The 19,313-nt window shown below is 39.9% G+C and overlaps 1 protein-coding gene across 5 annotated transcripts in view; it reads left to right on the forward strand.

The window, feature by feature from the left end:
* mast1b (microtubule associated serine/threonine kinase 1b) overlaps positions 1–17,432 on the forward strand; it is a 50,377-nt gene extending 32,945 nt beyond the window's left edge. For 4 of the 5 annotated variants that reach the window (XM_017720707.2, XM_017720709.2, XM_017720708.2 and 1 more), the window contains 20 exons: positions 58–267; positions 991–1,092; positions 1,676–1,808; positions 2,143–2,210; positions 3,016–3,092; positions 3,501–3,709; positions 4,761–4,899; positions 5,818–5,950; positions 6,949–7,114; positions 7,319–7,420; positions 8,087–8,209; positions 8,310–8,419; positions 8,799–8,953; positions 9,257–9,513; positions 9,662–9,874; positions 10,470–10,699; positions 10,860–10,982; positions 11,424–11,560; positions 11,804–11,991; positions 12,678–17,432. In XM_017720707.2, the coding sequence (XP_017576196.2) occupies positions 58–267; positions 991–1,092; positions 1,676–1,808; positions 2,143–2,210; positions 3,016–3,092; positions 3,501–3,709; positions 4,761–4,899; positions 5,818–5,950; positions 6,949–7,114; positions 7,319–7,420; positions 8,087–8,209; positions 8,310–8,419; positions 8,799–8,953; positions 9,257–9,513; positions 9,662–9,874; positions 10,470–10,699; positions 10,860–10,982; positions 11,424–11,560; positions 11,804–11,991; positions 12,678–14,308 (4,506 nt within the window). In that variant the 3' untranslated portion in view covers positions 14,309–17,432. The remainder of the gene's footprint in view (positions 1–57; positions 268–990; positions 1,093–1,675; positions 1,809–2,142; positions 2,211–3,015; positions 3,093–3,500; positions 3,710–4,760; positions 4,900–5,817; positions 5,951–6,948; positions 7,115–7,318; positions 7,421–8,086; positions 8,210–8,309; positions 8,420–8,798; positions 8,954–9,256; positions 9,514–9,661; positions 9,875–10,469; positions 10,700–10,859; positions 10,983–11,423; positions 11,561–11,803; positions 11,992–12,677) is intronic. The other variant, XM_017720710.2, reaches the window with a different exon arrangement.
* Positions 17,433–19,313: the final 1,881 nt, after the last annotated feature.

Genomic DNA, 19,313 nt, shown 5'->3' on the forward strand with positions numbered 1-19,313 from the left:
TATATAGACTTTTTTAAAATGGCTGAATCTTCTGCTGCTGCTGTCTGTGTCTCTCAGGCCACAGCTCAGATGGAGGGGCGGTTGGCAGACTTTATTCAGTCTTACTCTCCGGACGCTGTGCTGCCGCTGGCTGATGGGGTCCTGAGCTTCATCCATCACCAAATGATAGAACTGTCTCGGGACTGCCTGACCAAATCACAAGAAGGCCTCATTACCACTGTGTACTTCTACGAGCTACAGGAGAATCTGGAGAAACTATTGCATGATGTATGTTTGAATGGGTGTGCACAGAAATTGAGTATCTGTGATCATTTATCCTTGTTGTTAGTGGTGTTTATTGAGACACTCATCTAATATTATGGAGCCTGAAAAAGGCTTAGTCCCACTACATCCTATAATATGTGCACTGATGTAAATGTTTATTGTGTTTATGAAGTTTAAATTTGATGTAAAGGGCAGTGTCTCACAATTCATTTAGTCAGATAGTCATATCTTAGCTAACTCACAGTCATCTTAAGACGTTGTGGGTGATCTGATTATAGGAGATATGACTGGGTGATCTGCTAATCTGATTATGTAAGCTAGAGTAAGGATAAATCTCTCTCTCTTGCTTTATCTCTCTGTCTCTATCTCTGTAAAGATTTATCTCTGTAGCTATGGCTGTAGTGATTGATTACTCTGCTAAAGAGCATGATTAGAAATGTATATTTTTGAGATGAATGTTTGTGCTGTTACCCCCCCCCCCTCCCCAATTTCTCTCTCTGTTTCTCTGTCTCTTCCTGTCTCTTTCCCTGCAGGCTTATGTGTCCACATTCCTCTCTTGTCTTATCTCTGAGTGTTGGTACTCTGTCTTGCCCCTTAAGCTGTCTTTTACTTTTCTTCTCCAGCTTTTGTTCTCTCCCCCATCAATTTCTCTCCATTTATTTAGTTTCTCAAGCTGTAAACAATATGTCATCCTTCTGAATAAATTGCCCCCCCCCCCCCCCCCAGGCACATGAGCGGTCGGAGAGTTCAGAACTGACTTTCGTCATAGAGCTGGTGAAAAAGCTCCTCATCATAATCTCTCGCCCTGCACGTCTCCTAGAGTGTCTGGTGAGTCTTGTATTTTCTCTTTTTTCTTTCTTCCTTTCATTCATATTTTCTGTCTCGCCATCCACAGCAAATCCTGTTACAACACACAACTAATTTCCTGTCCTTTTCCAAACTTGTGAACAGCAGCTTTATGAACATATGTTACTGTGCAAAAACAGCCACTGAGCCACTAGAGATAGAAAGAGGCAGACGGAGTGAACCAGCCTGTGATTACATTTGCATTTATATTGAAAGCCTTATTTGCCTTGTGAGCATGTTACAGCTATCAGTGCCCCTTGAAGCCACAGTCCTCTCTGAGTCATGTCTGTGGTTCTTGGCAGCAGGGGCATAATTTAAAAGTTTGAGCCTCTCTGTCCAACTATGGCAGTAAGCTAAATGGAAAATCCATAATCCCCATTTTCTATCAATGCTACCCTCTTGTCCAATTATGCCCACTAAAAACAAATTAGAATGAAAGCAGCTCTATCCAGTTTATCAAAGCTCAGAGAGCTTCTCCAGTCTGGGGAGTAACCTGCAGCAGTCATAGCCTATTGATCTGAATAAGACGTGCTTCATGCAGAAGTGTGTCCCTCTCTTCTGGTAGGAGTTTAACCCAGAGGAGTTCTACCACTTGCTGGAGGCAGCAGAGGATCATGCCAAAGAGGGGCACTTAATGAAAACGGACATCCCACGCTACATCATCAGCCAGCTAGGCCTGACCAAAGACCCTCTGGAGGGTAAGAAAGATGTATAGAGAAAGATCTAATGACAGAGGGACAGAGCATTTCAGAGAACAGACTGTGAGAAATGAGGCTGCAACACGAATTAGTGGTGTATGCCAGTAGAGCAAACACACATATACTGCATATACTATATACATACTGTAGTAAATAATATACTGCTTGTGTACTTTGGGGATACAGGGCAGTTAAATGACAGAGAGAGAGTGTAGAATAATATATGGATGCATGTGGTATTGGGCCTTGGAGTGGTTTAGAATTATTAAAGGGACCAGTAAATATAATTCAAATCATATATACAGACTAATATACTGACCCCTGGCTTCTGTAGAAATGGTCAACCTGGACAGCTATGACAGTGAGGGTCCCCTGACACCTGAGACTGATGACTCTGCAGAGGTAAGAACACACAGACAGCACAAATCAGTTCACTTGCACTGTTAGATGTGATACACACATGTAAAGGTGTAGCGATTTCTAATATCTAAAATTCTGAAAAGTTTGAGTTTGAAATTTAAGACTATATCATCAATACACCCCTCTGTGTCTTCTAATGGACTTTCCTTTGCTGTCTTTCGTGGAAACCATTGTTAAAATTAGACAACTTTATCCTTTTAGTTTTAAATTGGGTGGGGAGGGGAAGAGTCTGTATCAAAGCTGAAAGTATGTGTATTGTTACATGCACAGAATGTGAATATTGATGTTTGCTCCCACCCCACTTAGTAATCGTGCACTTCTCATGTCTGTTAACTAATCCACTTATCAGTTTAGCCTGCTCCATTTAGCGTGATTAGCAAACTGAGAGTTCCTCTCTAACTCCCTTGCTATCAGAGATAGCTGAGAGAATCATTCTTTGCTATTTTTAAGCCAGTAATCGGCAAAATGAAGTTACAGAAAGCATAAAAATATATATATATATATTATATATTTTTAATATCGAAGAGTAGCTTTTATTAAGGATATTTGACCACTTTTTGCAGTTTATATCCTGTTATCTTCAAAACCTGTGACACATCACATTTTGGCTGAGAACGCATGAAGCTTAATTTAGCTTAAATGTTTCAGAATGAGGCCACTGTTGTATTTAGCTATAAATAACTTTTGAAGCAAACAAACAGCTTAGAGCAAAGGAGATGGAGGTTGGAGGAAGTTATCTTTTATACATAAATTGTACAAAATGTAGTTCTGTCTCTTTTTCCGTCAGGGAAAGATGAGAGTCATGAAGCCGCCTGGTGAAGCTGACTTTCAGACCATCAAACTGATAAGCAACGGTGCATACGGGTGAGATATGAAGTTATCTGACAAAATAAAGCTTGTTTTTTTTTATTTACTATAGTTTGTTTTGGTTTTTGCTATAATATGTAGAAACAATTGTTGGCATATTGGATTCCATCAGTTATGAGTTCATCAAGCCTCTGTGGCCAGTTCAACCTATTTATTTTTTTATAATTATATTTCATTATTTAATGTATACATTTTATAATAACAACAACAGCAACAACAACAATAATAATAGTTTATTATTATTATTGTTATTATTATTGTTGTTATTATTCACTTTGTGTGTTTTTTTTTTTTTTATCTAAATTGTGAAAACTGAAGATCATGTTTGATTTGAAAAGTGACGCACGGCTAAACCGAAGAGTGGAAAGTTTATTCTCTCATTAAAATGCTTGTTTATGTGTTCAGAGCTGTATACTTGGTACGCCACCTAGAGACACGGCAGCGTTTTGCTATGAAGAAGATCAACAAGCAGAACCTGATACTGAGGAACCAGATACAGCAGGCCTTTGTGGAGAGAGACATCCTCACCTTTGCCGAAAACCCTTTTGTGGTCAGCATGTTCTGCTCCTTCGAGACTCGCAGACACCTCTGCATGGTCATGGAGTATGTGGAGGGTATGATATTTCAAACATGCACACCTTATTTTAGTCTTGGAGTACTAAAAATGTATGACAGGAAAGCACATACACTCTGAGCAAAGTGTCCAGGTGTCAGGCTTTGAGCTTCATTCTAGTGTCTGGTTGATGTTGTTGACTGGATGTCTCACACTAAAAGCTCCATATTTTAATGTATTTGTATTTATGTTTTTTATGTGTCACTTCTGCAGTAAAACATTTCCTTTGGCTTTAGACGGTGTTTGCTTCTTTCCATGGAGGAATGTTCTCTGACATTTTAAACGCATAGTGTTTCAACCAGATGTAGCTTTTGTTTTTCTGTTAATTATTTTATGACTGGGTGAAGGACAACAGAAAAGTAATTTAAATACACCTGCTGACACTAACTTCTCTCTTCTGTCTAATTTCTTTTGAGATGCTACTAAGGTAGTATGAAAGGGTGGAAGTAATGGTAGCACCCATCTGTGCTACCATTAAATCTTAAAAGACAATAGAAAGTTCTGAAAGGTCTGAAAACGTATCATTAACTTTTTTAAACAAGAGAGTGTGGAAACGAGTTTTATGATGGTGGTGCCAGATGTTCAGCGTGATTGATTTGAATTAGGCTCCAGGTCTAGGACCCTCAGTACACATACTAACTTAAAATATTTAACCTTTGCACCTTATTAACACAAAGCTTCTCAACAAAAAAGGCTTTTGCGAAGCCCATAAAATAACAGCTGTCCTAGAGAGGATGTTGAGAAAGTACTTTTAAAAGAATGCTTCAGTCAGATATGCTCATGTTGCTAATAAGAAAATAAAAATTGATTTGCACAATCTCATTTGCATAAAGTTAACTGGGTACTGCTAGCATTAAATCATTGTCAACATTATGAAGTACTAGCAATGAATGGAGTGCATCTTTTAAGTTTGTCTTGCATGCTTGTTGCTTGATGTTTTGGTTACATCCTAACTGTCCCTTCATTCATTAGTATTATCAGATTAAGTAATATTCCATTCAATTTAATAGCAGGCTAAACTAACTATTAACTGTTTGTTTCTGTGCTGTTAGGAGGAGACTGTGCCACACTGCTGAAGAACATTGGAGCATTACCTGTGGAGATGGCTCGCATGTACTTTGCTGAAACTGTTCTTGCTCTTGAATACATACACAATTACGGAGTGGTGCACCGTGACCTCAAACCTGACAAGTAAGATGCCACCTGCTGTCCTGTAGTTTCCACTTTCTAGGGTCTAGTGAAAGCTGCCATTTACTGTTTGGTACTGTTAATATGCAGTGTAGTTTAAAAGGATAAATACTGTGAAAATACATCACAGTACTAATCCACATTATTTTCTTATCTGTTATGTGTGTGACCTGATTTTTATCTTATTATTTCTTATCAATTTTATATACAAACACATTTGTGTGAAATGCTTATTACGTAATTCTTTAGCAGCAGATAGGAATCTAAATTTGTAAATATACATACTGTACTTATTTGCCATTTTAGCACAAACAGTCGTCATACTTTAAATGTGCACTGACATCTAATACACAACAGGATTTTATAAACCCAGAGCACAAGTCATTGACCCAGTAAAGTTGAAATTGTGTCAATTGCATAATTAACATGTGTCAGCTTACAGTATCACAGCTGACGGTTTGCTTCAGGGAATCTGAAAAATCCCTGTTGGATTGTCATTTGTTTCTGATAAAAGTTAATTGAATTTTTACCCTCATTTCCACTAAATCTGTGTATAGTGACGCAAAAGCTACTACCAGAAATATCTACGGTAGACCACTACCAAAGATGTATGTCATAGACCTACATAGAAGTACATTACGTAAACTCTCAGTGACTAGTGGTGTAACTTGATACTAGCTGTTTTTTCTCAGAAAACACTGACGTAGGGAACGAGAATTCATGAAAGGTTTTATAAAATCAAAATGGCATGCCTTCATGCAGGGTTCTCACAGATCCTTAAGTCTTACAATAGTTTAGAATTTTAAAGACTTTCCCCATGTGCTGTATTTACACTTTGTACCTTTTTGCCCCTCTTTCTTTCTCTTCCCCTCTCACTCTTTGTTGCCTTCCCCCTCCCCCATCTCTCCATCTGTTTCACAGTCTGTTGATAACATCTATGGGCCACATTAAGCTGACTGATTTTGGCTTGTCTAAGATGGGTCTAATGAGTCTTACTACAAACCTGTACGAAGGCCACATTGAGAAGGACACCAGAGAGTTCCTTGACAAACAGGTACAACACTTACTGCACAATGACTTGTACTAATGTAACATTATAATACAGCGCCAGTAGATCATAGAGAGTTGATTTCTAAGCAATGCTTTCTCTAGGATTGACAGAACCACCACTATTGAGCTGTTTTTTTTTTGAGGGAATTTAAGTCAACATAAGGTGTGATTAAACAATGATTTTGTAAATAAACAATCACATATTTTTGTACTTAAAAGTTATGTGGTGCTTTCTGCTGACTGACAAGGAAGATGAACTATCGCAGATACCACTATAATTGGCAGATAAGTTTTCCTATATTTAGTCCTCAGTAAAGATCTGACATGTTCAGAATTAGGTTTTTCATGAATTTATATTACACATTCTTAATTTAATTTATTCCTAATTTAGGTATCATTTCCTATTTCATACCATCTTATTTTATCTCAAGTTAGGATATCCTAAACTACTCAGTCAAGTTCAGTAATCAGTTGTTACCATGCAAATGACAATACATACACAGTTGAGGTGTAAACAAGTGATTTAAATAATGCAAACAAAAATGTACAAATTATAGTCAGCTATACAGCTATCACGGTAAAAAATTATAATTAATAAATAAATTTTGAGTGGCAATGACATGAAAGCTTCAGTAAGTGTGTTCTCCTGCAGTTTAATGGGTCATCTCCACTCCCCAGACTTGTATCCAAAAAGGAAGCTTACAACAGAAGTTTGAACCCTATTGGTGTCGGACTTTTTGTATTTGTGAAATGTTATTTTATAAAAGCTACCCTGAAGTGAAAGTTAACTGAAGTTTTTGTGGTGACTAATTTTGGAGTTATGATGTTTCTGTAGTACATCCACAGATGTCTGTTAGAAACTCAAGATTGTAAATCATCTAATCAGCTTAGTATCTGTAGTATAGTAACGTTATAGTATAGTGTATAGTTGTGTTAAATAAGGGAAGTGTCTGAACTGTTTGGATCATTTAGCCCAATCAAACATCTGATCTTTGCATTCAGGTGTGTGGCACCCCTGAATATATTGCCCCAGAGGTGATTTTGCGGCAGGGTTATGGAAAGCCTGTGGACTGGTGGGCTATGGGCATCATCCTTTATGAATTCTTGGTGGGCTGTGTACCTTTCTTCGGGGACACACCCGAGGAGCTGTTCGGACAGGTCATCTCTGGTGAGTAACTAAAATACTTCTGTCACACTAACTGTAGAATGTGATTTATAACTAGGCCTAATTTGTCAGAACCTCTTTACATGGATTCAGTTAAACATTCTTTAGAGTTAAGGACATTTGTTGAAACATTTTCAAAATATATATATATTTTTTGCACCATTATAGCATCTACCATAAATGTTTTTATTATCTCTGTTTATGTAGATGATATTGTGTGGCCTGAGGGTGATGAAGCGCTCCCTGCAGATGCCCAGCACCTCATCTCTGCTTTACTCCAGACCAACCCACTGATCAGACTGGGCACAGGTATGTACTATTAAGCTACACTAAGTTAACTACATCAACCGACCACTTCATTAAAACAACATCCTTCTTTCTGCACACGTTATTCACTTTCTATACAGGTGCTCTAGTTCCACTTGCTTTGTTAATCACCTTTCACCCTGTTAGTCAGTGGTCAGGACCTCCATTGGACCACCACAGAGCACATATTATCTGGGGAGTGAATCATTCTCAGCACTGCAGTGACACTAACATGGTAGTGGCATGTTATTGCATTGCACTGGTATGAGTGGATCAGACACAGCAGTGCTGCTGTAGGTTTTAAACATTTTGTCCACTCACTGTCCACTCTATTAGACACACCTACCTTGTTGGTCTGCCTTTCAGATGTAAATTCTGAAATGATAGCTCATCTGTTGCTGCACAGTTTGTGTTGGTTATCCTGTAGTCTTTCATCAGTGGGACTCCCCAAGGGACGCTGTTGGCTGGATATTTTTGGTTGGTGGACTATACTCAGTCCAGCAGTGACATGATATTAAACTAGGCTGTTTAAGCTAAATTAGGCTAACCAGTGGTCACATCAGGTGCAGTACTGCTAAATTAATTCAGTTTTCATAAATCAAAGTCAAGCTAGCCCAGTATTTAGTGACGGTTCCTTTTTTGTGGTGTGTGTGTATATGTGGGGAACAGGAGGTGCATTTGAAGTGAAACAACACCCCTTCTTTTCTGAACTGGACTGGAATAGTTTGCTGAGGCAGAAAGCTGAGTTCATACCTCACTTGGAGTCAGAAGAGGACACAAGCTACTTTGATAGTGAGTGGCTTTGTGTGTGAGTGTGTAAAAGTCGTTGTGTATGAGCGAGAGAGTGCGTGTTTGTGTCCATGTTCTTACTCTTGTCTTTTTTTTCTTTTAGCACGTTCAGAACGGTACCATCATGTTCACTCTTTTGATGAAGATGACACTAATGATGATGAGCCTGTAGAGATTCATCGCTTTTCCTCCTGCTCCCCTCGCTTCAGCAAGGTTAGACATCTCTCTTTCTCTCCCTTCATCTTTAACCATCTCTTACTTTCTCTTTTTATCTGACGTTTTTTGTCGCTCACACCTTCATCCACACTTCTATGCCTCTGTCTTCCCATTAATCCCCCTCCCCTTTCAACTCCAGAGCTATGTTTTTTAAGTTTATGTATTTTCCTTACTGCTTAACTAAACAAAACACTAATCTATTGTAGGTTTGATTAGAGGTTTAACATGTATGGGAATAATTGTAAATACATGGCAGGTCTTTTTTACTAATGCATTTTGGTTAATGCGTACTTAATGAAAAATCGTTACAGATTGTGAGTAATGTGATTTTCATTCATATTCAGGATTGTGTTAATTATATTTGTCTGAACTGCAGGTGTATAGCAGTATGGAACACCTGTCCCAGCTGGAGCATAAACCTGTGGTGACCCGAAGAGAGCCTAAAGGTCATCGGGATGACCGGGGGAAAAGAGAGAGCCTGGGCAGCTTCACAATGAGAGACAAAACATGGAGGACAGGTTCACCTGAGATGTTAGTTGATGATATGAAAAAAAAAAAACAAAGGCTGTTGACACGTTTTCATATTTTTTTATTTAATGTTTTGTTACTTATTTATTTCCCCTGTTTTGCTGGTTTGTGGGCATTTGGTATATTTAAATTAAGAAATAAATCATGCTGGCCTGACAGGTTTTCATTTGTTTTCTCCATATTAATTTATCAATGATTATGGCATATGCTGTATTGATGTGCACCCTGTTTTATGTTTTATTATAATTAATCTTTAACATGATTACATTTTTTATTTGAATTCCCCCTCTCTTCCTCTTGCTGTAGGAAGCGTCTTTCATGCTCTGAGTCCTCTTTCACTGAGTCTGACTCCAGTCCTCCGTCTGGTGCTCGTCGCCGTTTTTCTGCTCTAATGGACACTCATCGCTTTGCTTCTCCACTAGAGGGTGAAGCAGAGACACCAACACGACAACCGCCAGTAAAAGTCAGGGGAACATCCTTAGAGGGTGCTACTATGCCGGCCAGCTCAGGCCCAGCAGAGTCCTCTACTATTGGACCGGGGATGCCAGGAACACCAGGAGGAGGTTCGTCAAACTTGATATTTTCTATTAGTTTAGAATCACATGTGCTTGTAGTTTCATCATGATAGGCTAAATAAAACCAATCTGTTCCTGCAGTATTCAAATTTTTTAATCTTTAATCTTAGTCTCTTTATATTTATTCTTTTTGCAGACAAACTGCTGAAGCCTGCTGATGCTGCCATGGCATCAACACCACTACATGTTCCGGACCTCTTTGGGCCGAGAGCTACAAGTGACCTGGTGCTCAGGCGAGCGCGACATCACCAGCTCTCTGCTGATGGAGAGAAACGCACTCAAAATCGGACTGGCACCAAGGTCATAAAGTCTGCCTCCGCCACTGCCTTATCTGTCATCATACCTACAGGTAAGATAGGTCATACAGAAGCAAACTTCAGACTCATATTATAAATGTTGTGGTAAATAACTGAATAGTGAATAGTGATATGAAATTGATCCGTGGATGCCTCAGAGTATTTTGGACAGGCAGGTTAGTTTTATCATTTCTGTATAACAGTAATACCCTCTGTACTGACAATAGTAAAGATCAGATTAACATCTGGAGCATACACAGCAACATGTGAAAACTAATTTTACAAAAGAAAAGACATTTTAAGCCTGCATAGAATAAATATGTCACACATGAGGAAGGCACAGCTAAGTTAGTTCAGCTTACATTTGAATGAGACTAAACACATGGCATGAGAGGTAGTCAGTCAGTGGCGTAGTAGCATTTTGTCAATCGGACAGCTTTTTTATTTTTATTTTATTTATTTAGGCAAATGCTTTACCCTACCACTTTTCAGTCATTTCTTTCACCTGCTTGACTAATTAATCCTACCACTGGGCCTGTAGTACTGGCACTGTAGTAACTTCAGTGTACCAGACCAGCAAGATGTCCTATGGGGTATTACATGCTGGTGGCTTGTATAAGTGACGCTTTGTTTCCTTGTTTTTCATAGTAGAGCAGCATGGGACATCTCCATTGGCCAGCCCGATGTCTCCTCGCTCCGTTTCCTCCAACCCGTCCTCACGAGATTCGTCCCCCAGCCGAGACTACTCTCCCTCTGTCAGCGTGCTACGATCACCAATTACCATCCAACGCTCTGGCAAGAAGTATGGCTTCACTCTTCGTGCCATCCGAGTCTACATGGGAGACAGCAACGTCTACAGCGTCCATCACATGGTCTGGGTAAGGGCTCCTGCTGGAAATTCATTTTTATTATGTGAACATGTTAGTGTTAATTTTTTGGGGAGAACATTCTGTTTTATCATAATCTAGATCTTCTATCATCCTTTAATAAATGTATTTATGGAAGTGGTTTATTGATGTTGCTTTGTTCTAATCACAGCATGTGGAGTGTGGTGGACCTGCCCAGGAGGCAGGTCTCTGTGCTGGGGACCTTATCACCCATGTGAATGGAGAGTCAGTCCATGGATTGGTTCATACAGAGGTGGTGGAACTCATTTTGAAGGTAAGGGACCAAACAGGCATTCATTGGTGGGTTGTAATGGTTTCTAGTGCTGCACAAATAATCACATGTTTTTTCAGTCATACTTTTCTAAGCCAAGAGACAGAAGGAAAAAATCCACCTGATTCTGTAGAATATTTTCATTAATGTTACTATAAATAAAAACGGGGAAAAAATGTAAATGTTGAATTGTTTGCAAAAGAAAACCAAAAATGCTGGGTCTGTACCTGCTGCACATCCAGCTAGAGACTCACAGAAATTGTATTATTATTGTAGTTGTATTGTAGTTGTATTATTGTTGTTGTATTGTAGTATTATTATAACTACATTTTCCTTTATTATCATCACAATATCCAGAAACTTTATTGCACAACATATTTTATGTCCATATTGTGTAACCCCAGTGGCTTCCTTAATTAAAGGTCTTTTTTATTTGTTGCTCAGAGTGGTAATAAGGTAACAGTGACCACGACTCCATTTGAGAACACCTCCATTAAAATTGGGCCAGCACGCAAGGCCAGCTACAAGGCCAAGATGGCCCGCCGCAACAAGAGATCCATAACCAAAGAGGGGCAGGAGAGGTAGGGCAACCGGACATTTTTATATATCAAACCTTTGCTTCCTATTAATAAAACAAAATGTCACCATTTATTTCTGTAATGTTATATTCTTCTCTAGTAATGCTGTTTTCCTCCCTCTTTCTCTTTCTCTTTCTCTTTCCTCCCTCTCTCTCTCTCTCTCTCTCTCTCTCTCTCTCTCTCTCTCTCTCTCTCTCTCTCTCATCCTGTCATCCCTCCTCCCACTCTCTATCTCTGTACATGCAGTAAGAAACGAAGCTCTCTTTTCCGTAAGATCACTAAACAGTCAAACCTCCTGCACACCAGCCGCAGTCTGTCTTCTCTGAACCGCTCTCTGTCATCTGGGGACAGTCTCCCTGGCTCCCCAACCCACGGTCTGTCAGCCCGCTCCCCCACACAGACCTACCGTTCTCCACCAGAGTCTGCCTACCTCGGTCAGTTCTATTAACACAGCACTCAGTGGTGCAGCTTTAAATGCAGTGCTTTATATTCATGTGACACTTTCGCACAAAGCAACATACACAGCACACTACACGACTGCAAGGATAGTCCCCCCAGGTATGTTTTGCAGTCAAGGGCACAATGACCGTAGTCATCAGGTGCACTTGTTCAATTGTTTATTGAATAATGAATGGAAGCCTCCATGACTTTAGTGTCGTTATGTTGAATTCTCCACTCCATTCAGCCTTGCAACTTCAGAATATAATTCTTGATTTATGTTTTTTATGTTAAGTACAAACTGACAGCAATGCTAATTGCTTACAGTTAAATGCCTCAGATATGTATAATGTTCTGTTCTGAAAAATAAAACATTTCCAGGCAAGTTATGTAACAATCACCTGCAAAATAAACTTGAGAAGTAATGTGAGAAATAAAGACATTACTGATGTGTGACCAGTTGTAGGTTTCAGGTCTTTACCCTGACATTCTAAATAAATTTATTGAAATTAAATTAAAATTATTACTTTTTTCTGCTGACCAGATACTTGCTGTGTTGACAAATTATTGACTCAGAAGTAATTTTGTGATTATTAGCTTGATTTTACCTCCTTATTAGCAAAATATTAACTCGTCATAAGCCCAATGTTAAACCAACCTTTCACTCCATCTTTCTCACCAGGCACATCTTCCCAGAGTAGCTCTCCTGCGTCTTCCACACCAAACTCCCCTGCTGCATCACAGCACATGCGACCAAGCTCTCTGCACGGCCTCTCCCCTAAACTGCACCGTCAGTACCGTTCATCACGCTGCAAATCAGCTGGGAACATCCCTCTGTCTCCTCTGGCCCACACGCCTTCCCCGACCACGTCCTCACCACCCCCCATCACCGGCCATTCAGTCGGCAGTTCCAACACCACGCAGACTTTTCCTGCCAAACTTCACTCCTCTCCGCCAATCACACGCCCTCGGCCCAAAAGTGCAGAACCACCTCGCTCACCTCTTCTCCAGCGGGTGCAGTCAGCTGAGAAGCTGGGCCCACCCCCTCCACCCTCATTTCCATCAGCATCATCACTGTCAGGGTCTTTTGCATCATCTGTCACATGTCCAGAGAAGAAGGGAAGTCTCTCTGTGGTCATGAGGAAGCACAGCCTGGATGTGGCGCATGCCGAATACCGCCGGGAATCCTTCCACTGTGAACATGCCTTGCAGAGCCTCTTGGAAATTGAAGGAGAAAACTCCCCTGTGCCGCCCACTCCTGCTGCCGAGTCGCCCACACACAAGCTCTCGGATGCATGCCGCGACGATACACTCCAAATGGCAAGCCAGGTAGGATGGCAGGGATCTCCTTTAAGTCGTGACTTGTTGCTGACTGAAAAAGACAAACGGTCTGAGGCGGTAGAGTCAAAGGCAACCAGTAAACTGGAGTCAACCAAAGCACCTGTTAGCATCAATGGCAGTGCAGCCCAGATCTCTGAGCCTGCAAAGCAAGACAAAACACAGTCGAAGTCCCAGGCAACACAGGCCTCCATTCCAGCAGCCTCAGCAAAAGCAGCAGATAAAGAACTGGCAACTTCTGGAGGTAAAACTCCATTATTGAAACCAGAGACTGTTAGCGTGGGCTGTGATCCAAAAACGCCTGAGCGGATCCCCATTGGCCAGAGTGCGGGAGTGCAGGAGCTAAAACACCAGGCCATTCAGACAGTGACTGGAAAAAAGCAAGAAAAAGGTAAAGTAGGGTGGGAGAGAGACGCCACAGCCAGGACAGGAGCTGTTGAGGTGGGGAAGTCTGGGAAGAGCACTCAGACTGTGGAAGCTAATATGAAGGTCTTGAGTGGAGCTGGTGAAAAGGGAGGTCCAGACATCAAAGCTAAAGCTCCATTAACAGAGGCAGGTCCAGCCCAAACCAAGTCAAAGGAGGCGAAGACTCCGGCCTCATCCAGCTCTGGCCGAGCCCCCCGGGATGAGAGGTCTCTCCTGGAGGTTTTGGAGGAGAATCCCGCTTCCCCTTCCCCTACAGCCCCATCTCCTAGTGCAAGCAAATCGCGTGCCATCTCCCCTGGCGATAGGTCAAGCTTTGTCACGCAGCTCACCAGCGTGGCCAAAACAGTGCTTGGGCCCATGAAGCTAGGATCTCAAGATGGGGGCAAAGGAAAGGACTCGGCCACCAAAGTGAGTGACGATAAGCGGGCAGGGACACTAGGAAAGTCTGAGGCTTCATCTGGTGGCCGGCGTGCACCCACAGGGACGTGGCCTGGACCTGGATCCTCCAAATCCGAAAAGGCCTCGAGAAGCTCTTCCAAGCATTCCTGAACTTCCTGTTTGGAATTCTTGAACTTAAATTGTCATGCAGCATGTATGACATTAACAGCCACCAAATCAACAAGATACATTTGTCCAACAATGAAAATGTCAAAGAAAAAGGTGCTTCAAAACTCTTGTCAAATTTGTGTGTATGTATAGATGGTGTTTTATGTAGGTGTGACACCATATTTGTATATAGGATAAAGAAGCCGTATGTCTATGTAGATGCATGTTAGAAATTGTGAATAAAAGAAAAAAAAAACAAAGAATATGAAATGAAAAACTAAGCAAAGACCTAATGCTCGTGAACATTGTGCACATCCAACCATTTCCACAGTCTATATAGCAAATAGCAAGTCACTCGTCACTATCATATCAATATTCTTGACTGTGTTGGAAGAAAGACCTGGTCAAACATTTTAATCATTCATGTTTCAGCCAGTGTAGAGGGGAAGTGTTTCATGGTGTTAGGACGGTTTGGAGTTTAGCCTTGACCCTTTAACACTTTCAAAGGTTGACTTTGAGCTAAGGTGGAGAAAAAATGTATCCAACTTAATCTCTGCCATCAGGATATGTTGAAGCTTATCAGCAATTTCTAAAATAAGTCATGAATCAATCAATTCTTTGACTGAACTGCTGATGACTGGGAAAGGAATCGCGTGTGTGTGTGTGTGTGCGCGCTCATGTGTGTGTGTTGAAGGGGAAATTCCACCAATTTTTCATTATTTCTGTATAATTCAGTCATTCTGAGTGGTTTGATGTAAAATCGTTCATTAAAAACACTTCTTTAAAGTGGTGATGAAGAAACCGGGTAGCAAATGTAGCCATTTTATTTACTGTCCAAAATGGCCAGTGAACCTACAGTTTTTATGTGTAAAATTGATAATAGAAAACTCTATGCTATTCTTTAGGTACGATTTTGCCAGACAATGCCTTGCATGCACTTCTCTGCCATCAGTGGATTTTCAAAAATACATTTTAGGACAAAAGCTGATCTCAAAACTTGTAAATGTCTCAAGCATCAGGCACTGTATTCATAACCCTTATGTCTAACACTTTGCTGTTCTGTGAAGTAGCTTTTGGAGGCATTAAACTCTTCAGACGTCTGGTTCCTGTCTCGACCACTATGAAAAATTCTGACTTGCTGAGTTTCTCCATAGAGCTGTACTTCACATGAAACCACTCTGAATAACTTAATAATTTAATTGTGTTTTTTTTTTTTTTTGTTTTTTAAATCAGTGAAATTCCTCTTTTAAGGGCTTGGGCTTGACTGAGCTCAGAGTGGTAAACTGACTTGCACAAGAGCAGTACTGTGGAGAAGACTGCACACTGACTACTGTCATATCTGAATTTGCACTGGAGGCACAGAGCAAAAGGGAAAGAAGCTCAGAAAGAAAGCAGTCCTCTGATACACAATGGCCTAACAGAAGACCTGTAAGCTAAACAAAGAATTGATTGATAAAGCTGCATTAGGATAGGGTGAGAGTGTCTTACAAAAAATAAATAGAAACAACAAAGCCTCAAGGATAGAAAGCATGTGTGTGTGTGAGAATGAAAAAAGCTTTTTAAATTAGTGCACATAATAGATTTAAAAAGAAGGCCTTGGATGTGCTGTATATCGTGGAGAGGAAAATAATGCATTGTCAGTGATGCATCGCTGTTGAATGCACTGTTAATAGGAGTTGTTGAAAGTTAATACTTCTACATATGCAAAGTGTGATGTCTCATGGTAAGAGGTGATGTGTTGAATTTGATGTAGATGTGATTAATACCATTTTGAGTCCTTTTGAAGCCGTTACAACGTCCACATTTTGTACAAGTATACCATATTTGTGTGTTGATGTAACCAACAGTTAGCAAGTGTTTTTTTCCTTCATTTTTACATTGCCTCTGTTTACAAACTAATGTTGAGGATCGACCAAATCTGAGTTCACATTTAGAACATTGTCATATCTTCTAGCGCAGAGTCATGGACCTGCAGTAGCCCTACACTGCACATTTTAGCATTTGTACTGCTTTAGTACAGCTGATTCAACTCATCAGAACTGTTCACTCTTCACTTCAGAATCATCTGTGTGCTAAGGTGTCCAGAAACGCTAGAGGAGTGAGAGAGAATTCATCTGAGTGTGTAAAATGTCCCCCGTATTGCATACTAGAATCGTTTACTGCCAGCGTTGGAATGTTACTGTTTGTGGAAGTTTTTGCTTTGGTAGCGTGTGGTATAGAAACCTTTGTGAACATGATCTTCACACGAGTCTGTGTCCCATTCTTGTCTGTGGTAGTGTGTTTGATGAGCTCATGTCGTAGAATAGAGACTCTTATCTGTGAACTGTCCTTTGGAGCAGATCCACTCCTACTTGGGTGTCACTATTGCCGTCTCTGTGTCTAGATTCCGTAGGCATAGATTCCTTTGCCTGAGGCAGTTTCTCTCTAATATTAAAGAATTAAAGTCACTGTAAAGAATGCACTTTATCAATTGAGTAGGGGCCCAAGCACAAAAGGTGCCAGACAGCTACTGTACATGTTAGGAGTTGCTTTTCTCTGCATCTCCATGGATCTCAACCACACTAACTGTGATGAGTTGAGCAATGTTCTTCTTTTCTAATTTATATCCTTAAAATATTGAATCAATTCTACCAATTTTCTTTCCATGCTTATTTTTGTTCAAATCCATTTCCTTGATCCACTAGTATGTATGAAAAACTGATCAGAAATTGTCACATTTTAGTAGCCATAACAAATGCTTCATAAATTGTGCATCCTTATTGAAATGATCTACAGGAACAGTGCCACCTGTTGGCTGAAGTGCTTGGACCCCAGTAATTGCTGCTTGCAGCTGTTAGTTATTTGTTTACTCCTTGCTGTATTTTTTTTTTAAGTTTACTGGAATGTTTTTGTAGCTGTCTGTGCTGTTGTGAAAAGCATGTTCATCTTCAGGTCTCAAAGACGGATCCATGGCGTTCTTCAAAATATTTGTTCTTTAAATTTTAGCAGCAAATGTCTTTTTTTTTACTCTGACCTCTTTGTTGTTTGTTTATATGATTTTTTTCCTCCTCAGGCAATGTTGTGAACCAATGCAAGAAGGCTAAAGTGCAGTAATAAAAGTAATAAAAAAAAGTTTAAAGGATTAGAAGAATCTTGTTTTGTTATTTAGAGGTTCTCTCTGTTCTTTCTATTTGTGCCATAAACACAAACATATTTTCTTTTCCCATATAAACTGCTATATGTAATTCAGTTGTATATTTAGCTGTGTTTCCTCCTCCCTTACTTTATAGGGGAGAAATGGCTGATTATCCATTTACAATATATGCAGTTGTTCTGTATGTTGTAAATCCCCAGTCATGTTTTGTTGAATTTCTGCATGAAAATAAGTTAACACATCCTCTATAGCAGGCAAACTTGGGGCCTTCTGGGCCAAAGTGCTAAGGAGATTAGTGTTCACCTTCATCTAATGCTCCTAATTCAGTTCATGAAGGCCTTGCGAATTAGCCGATGAGCTGAATCAGGTGTGTTTACGAGACAGTGTGCTGAAGTCTGCAGTGTTTTGGCCCACAAGGATTAGAGTCTGGCACGTGCTCAGGAAACAAATATGCAGATATGTAGTTTTTCTGCGTTTGAGTTTAACTTACTGGAAAAAAAACTTTTGCACAGGCAATGCTTTATGTTTTCCCACCAATATATTATATATATATACTTGTAATTGTGCATTGATCTTTTTTTTAAAAAGTATGTTCCCTGTAAAGAATGTGTACTAATTTTCAGTGAGAAAATCAACAAAACTTGTAATTTGTTCACACAACTGTGGATGTACAGGGTGAGTCAAAAGTCACAGGACACCATTTTATTTTATGTTTTTATTTTATTATCGACTTTTATCTCTGGGGTCATCTCAAACAAATTGTCTATGCTGAGAAAATCTGCAACAAACACCACGTTCAGCACCGCATCGTGGAGACTTGTGACAGCATTTCTCCAGAGATTCTCATGCGGGTTCATAACGATTGGATCCTTCAGCTCTGTGTTTAGCGCCAGGGACAGCACATTGAACACGTCATATAGCTGTGCATCACAGGCAACCTTCCCAGTTGTTGCAACTTTCTGTGTTGATAACTTTTGTACCACAAGGGATATTGCAAATCTGATTGGGCCAATCGATTTCTGAGACAATGCTGATCTTTGATCTGCTACATGACCACCTTCCCATTGGAAAAACTTGCTCTTGATCCAATATGGCGACTTTCAAGATGGCGGCCATGTTCCGGACATAGCCTAAAAGATAGGCCCCCTCACCCGATCCTTGCTGGGGTATTCAGATCTGTCATTTATGTTCGTTTCTGAAATAAAATGGTGTCCTGTGACTTTTGACTCACCCTGTATATACAGCAAATAAAAATCAAATATATATTTAATGATATAAATAACAATATATACTAATAGAAATGCTAATTGTTCATATTTGTATTTGCTGTATTTCTATAGAAAAGCTGCACTGTATTTGTTTGAGCAGTAGTATGCCTGCATGTGACAGGTTGATTATATTTACTAATTGATTATTGATTTATTTATTTATCCTTTTAAATACAAACATACAAATATGATAAGGAAGCATCCATCAAAAGACCCCAACAGTAAAATAAAACCAAAACAGAAAATCAAAAAACAAAAAAAAACAAACCTACAGCCAGGACATTCAAAAGCAAACAGATGTTATATAAAAAAAATAAATAAAACAAAATATGCACATAATTTCAGTATTTCACATAATACAGCTTTGCTATTGTTGGAACCCAGAAACACTTCACTATTTCCCTATAAACCCTCTCGCTCTCTCAGGTCGTCTTCAGCTGGACTACTTACCATCCCTCCATCTAACCTCCAAGGCTTTGGTGACCGAGCCTTCTCCAGATCTGCCCCTAGACTCTGGAACTCTCGGCCACTACTGGTCAGACAATCCAATTCACTCTCCATATTCAAGTCTAACTTGAAATCATATCTTTTCGCACTTGCCTATAAT

The sequence above is a fragment of the Pygocentrus nattereri genome, chromosome 1 (genome assembly GCF_015220715.1).
Source record: "Pygocentrus nattereri isolate fPygNat1 chromosome 1, fPygNat1.pri, whole genome shotgun sequence".
Lineage (NCBI taxonomy): Eukaryota > Metazoa > Chordata > Actinopteri > Characiformes > Serrasalmidae > Pygocentrus > Pygocentrus nattereri.